General features: G+C 37.0%; 1 protein-coding gene across 1 annotated transcript; it reads left to right on the forward strand.

Moving 5' to 3' along the window:
• The first annotated feature begins 444 nt into the window (after positions 1-444).
• On the forward strand, positions 445-4,207 carry LOC149556868 (uncharacterized). Its single transcript, XM_089831458.1, has 3 exons — positions 445-1,101; positions 1,182-1,392; positions 3,735-4,207. The coding sequence occupies exons 1-3, from the start codon at positions 859-861 to the stop codon at positions 3,926-3,928; spliced, it is 648 nt and encodes a 215-aa protein (XP_089687584.1). The 5' UTR covers positions 445-858; the 3' UTR covers positions 3,929-4,207.
• The last annotated feature ends 339 nt before the right edge of the window (positions 4,208-4,546 follow it).

The following is a 4,546-nucleotide window of genomic DNA, read 5'->3' on the forward strand; positions in this document are numbered from 1 at the left end:
TGGAAATCATCTCCTACTTAACATATACATTGACCAAAAACAAAGCGTGCATTCAATTTTTCAGGCGTGCTTTTATATATAGGCAGAGTAGGTAGCGTATGACGTTTGGACTCTAATTTTTGATTCTCAACCATTCCGGAGGTTACAGATGGAACACGTCAAGTGACGTAAGCATCCTATTAAAACCCGCGTAGATCATGATTCATCAACGGTTGAGACAGCTTCAAAATCTCCATGCGGCTTTCCAGACATTCAATCAACATTGCCTCCTCTGCACGTTAATGGCCCACCGCCTACTTCCATGTAAATACATCCCACGTATCCAACGCGGGTTGCACCGGCCGTCGCAACCGCAGAAAGCATCAGGGTCTAATTTTTAACCTGCCCCGAATTGGAACGCTCTAAATCTTGCATAAAGTCCACGAAACCCATTCTTTTCTGTCTGAGATTCGAGGTGTGTCTGGAGTTTGAGGGGATCGAATCGTTTGCTTTGAATGGTGGACAGTACATTGATGCAGCTTCCTCGATCGCTGGTGGTCAAGGGATCGAGTCCTGCAGGCCGTTCAATCCCAATTCATTCACGCATGTTCCCCGCTGCTGCAACACAACTCTTGGCATTCAAGCCCTGCCCTGCCAGTGATTTTCCCACTTTCAAATTCGGGGCTTGCAAGGAAGGGTGGTATTACCGTTGCATCGGACTCGATCCTTAGACACATGGTCAGTTCTACTCTGTCATACTCTGTTTCGATTTGGGCTTTTCAGCTACTTTGATTTCCCTATGAGAAGGCCTTCGATCTGAGGAGGCGAGGCACAGATATCATCATTGTCTTATTGGTAGAAACATTTCCTGACCTGAAAATGGCAAAGCGGGACATATCAAAGGTGAGTTCTTTTATCTCTGCTCCAATTCCGTCAAACCCTAACCCTAACCCTAAACAGGGGAGCCCTCCAAAGAGGGATGCCAAGAATAAAACGGCAAACCCTAAAAAATTTTCTGAGTCGAAATCATTTCCGAATGTTGCGCCGGGAACACCGTCCGCGGGCATTGCTGCTCGCCAGTTCCCCAAGTCGCCGCTGGCTTCCATCCTCAAGAAGAATCAGGTATGTGCTTACATCATTTGAAAATTTTCTGTCTGATTGGCTCCAGAGCAAATGAGCCATATTGCAATTGTGAACTGCAGGTAAAGGGCAATGAGGTTGACCGTCTGCTGGTGACCATAAATGTATTGGGAAGTGCTGGGCCGTTGAGATTTCTGGTCAAATGCGATGATCCAGTGCAGAAAGTAATTGAAACAGCCCTCAAATCATATGCTCGGGAAGGCCGTTTGCCCCTTCTTGGAACCAATACCAAGCAGTTCGAACTGCATTGTGCCAACAGCGGCTATGGTCAAGGTACTGTAATTCGTCTTGAATCTTTTTGTTTTGTACATAGAAACAAGGCCTAATCGTTGATTACATTTTCTGATTAATAGTTGTATGGTTTTGAGAAAAGCTTGAATAAGTCAGCAATCTATATATATATATATATATATATATAAATATTAATTTGTTTAGGTTGTTTAAAATTTTGTCTTCTTTAGTAGAATCCATCTACTAGTCTGGGTTCATATGAATCATTTAAATAAGTGGAAGCTGAGCATGTGTCTGTTTAGACTGTTCATTTGAGATATACTTGCTTCTGTTTCTATTTGTTGAATTCATTAATTTCAAGATTTTAAATGAATTATTTAAACAAGTTAAAGCTTAGATTCTGTTGTTCAAATCAAAAAAATAATTTGGGATTCTGTCTTGAATTCTGAACCATTAACAGAAAAGCGATAAATTGCTAGTATAATTTAAATAATGTAATACAAGTTATGATTTTGATTCGAGTTGGAATGCTTTAATTTTTCACGAGTATAGCTTTGAAGAATAAAATGGTTTCAGAACATAGTCACCAGGAGATAGGGCACTTGGAAATGCCTAATACTGGTGTCAGTATAACTAATTTTCAAAAATAGGAGATATGGGGTATTTGGAGACCTATATTTCAACAATAATTTAATAATTTTAAGAAAATATCAGGAAATAGAACTTTGAAAGTCAAAAATAGTAAATCAGAGATACAAGAACAGTAAATGTAAAAGGCGTTTGCTATTTAGATCATTGCAATGACAGGAAATCAGTCAAAATATCAAGAAAATATCAGGAAATAGATCTTTGAAAGTCAAAATAGTAAATCAGACAATAAGAGTAGTAAAGGAAAAATGCATTTTCTGTTTAGATCATGCAATGACGGGAAATCATTCATAGAACTGTTTATGCCCCTTTAAAAAGGTCTACATCGACTATTATAACTTTGGACAGATATTTTGTATCATCCATAATATCAACATAAAACATTGCACAAACTTTTTTTGTTTGGGTGCCTTCATTTTTAGCTTTTTGATATCTCTTTCACCAAGTTTCCTGGCAAAAGACTTCAACTTCTGGTTGGAAGACTTTGGAGACAGCTGCCATAAGCATCCGGTGTGATGGGATGCTTTTAGGGATGTCTCCAGTATTGAAGACATCTTTATCTCCAAGACGCATCTCAGGGGCTGGGAGACACATCTTGGGGTTATCATGTTTTAAAGAAAAAAAAGGTACAGCAAGAAGAACGAATATGCATTTATAACCAATTAAACATTAGATTGAGCTTTGAACAACAAAATTTCAGATGAGTAACAATGCTAGTTTAGAATCTACACTGAGATATAGGGAATAGAAGAAAGAATAGAGCACTGAAGAAGATCAGAAGCTAATATAGAGACATCTGGGACTGAACCAGTAATAAATGTTTCAAGTCTGGGCAAGAAATCATCTCTTCAAATGTGCTGAATATTTCTTGAATAAAGACTGAGACATTGATTAAAATCTGGGATCTGGTATGGTAATAACATATTAGCGACGGTTTTAAATTAGAGGATTAGGATGTAAGTCATGCTAACTAACAACATTTTACGTAAAGATTTGTCCAATGTCCAATGTCTGGGTCTGATCTGGATTCGTGCCTGGATCTGGCCAGACCGGATCTGGGCAGGGTCCTTGTTTTGGACAGTGGATCCGTCCGGATCCACGGACTGCAAATCTAGATGAATCAACAGGGTCAAATCTGGTCTTTGCACAAATTGGTCATGAATCCAACACAAATCTGCCACGAATCACCAAGGACCCACAGGCCAAACTTAGAATTTATACACACACACACACACACACTCTCATGAATCTTAATGGGAAAAATTAAAAAATCACGAATCCACAAATCCGAGCCTGAACCTGAATCCGAGCCAAAACCTGAATCTACAACTAAGACTTCTTCAACATATATTATACATAAGAAAGGAAACTTAAGAAAGCAAGATAAAAGTTATGTTTTTGAGTAATTGTAATGTGTTCTCTAGTTTGGCAACCATTGTTTTTAACTCTAAAAATAAGTAAAGCCTTTTAAATTTTTTTTTTAAAGTTAAAGCAAACATAAAATACTCGGTTGCAATGCCTTCGCTTTTTCTTGGGACGTATACAGGTCTATTACAGATTAGTTTGTATATGAAAGCATCTAGAAAAATGACAGGTCTTAGCAGACAAATAATTTAGAAATTCAAACTAATGCCAATTGTGAGATATGGATATTAGGAGTTGGGAACTTTTTGAAAGTGATAACTTAATCTAAAATTTAATGTTGCAATTTCTGACGTGTTGTTTGAAATTGGCAGCTTTAGATCCATCCCAAATAATTGGAGCTTGGGCAACAAGAAATTTTCTGCTATGTAAGAAAAATGAATCTAAACTTGAGCAAGAAGAGAAGAAAGATAGCAGCTCAACTCCACCTCGTCATCACCAAAAGACTAATTTGTGGAAGAATTGTTTAAACACCATGAGCTTGAGCTTTGGAGTTTCTTGCATGTGAGTGGCATCCATTTATAAATGTTTACCATTTGAGATTCTTTAAGAAGATTTCAATTGTGTTGAAAACCCATGTTTATATGTTGCCCACTTTAAGTACTGAGTGTGGTTGTAATCTCTGGCTGTGTAGTGGAAACATTGTATCCATTCCGCACATATTTCCATGTCGCCAATTTAAGTGTTTTGAGTGTGTTTGTTTGTCACTATTCTCCTAGGAAGGTGGTGAAATTTTTGTATATGACAGTCACTAGTTATTTATATAAATGACGCTTTGAAAATGCCAGTCAGAATTTGGAGATTCTTATTTTATCTGGTTATATTTTATGTACACGATCAAGGATGAAAATGGTAGTTATTCTTTCCTATGACTTGCATCTGTATAATTAATTTAAAACTACTAAAAAATCGTCTTAAATGGATTCGTCGTTTAAATGATTTATAATCCAATGAAAATGACCATTGAATTAAGCTAGTTCACTGAAATATAAAATATCACATTTATCTAAAAGTAAGATAAAAATCCATCCTTACGAAGTTAGATATATATCTTAGTTGGAAAACTAGTGACTTTAATAGATCTATGTGTGCATCTTCAAGATTTATTGAATATATTTTTCTACAT

Source organism: Cupressus sempervirens, chromosome 5 (assembly GCF_028749045.1).
Source record: "Cupressus sempervirens isolate cs-2001-9-10 chromosome 5, ASM2874904v1, whole genome shotgun sequence".
NCBI lineage: Eukaryota > Viridiplantae > Streptophyta > Pinopsida > Cupressales > Cupressaceae > Cupressus > Cupressus sempervirens.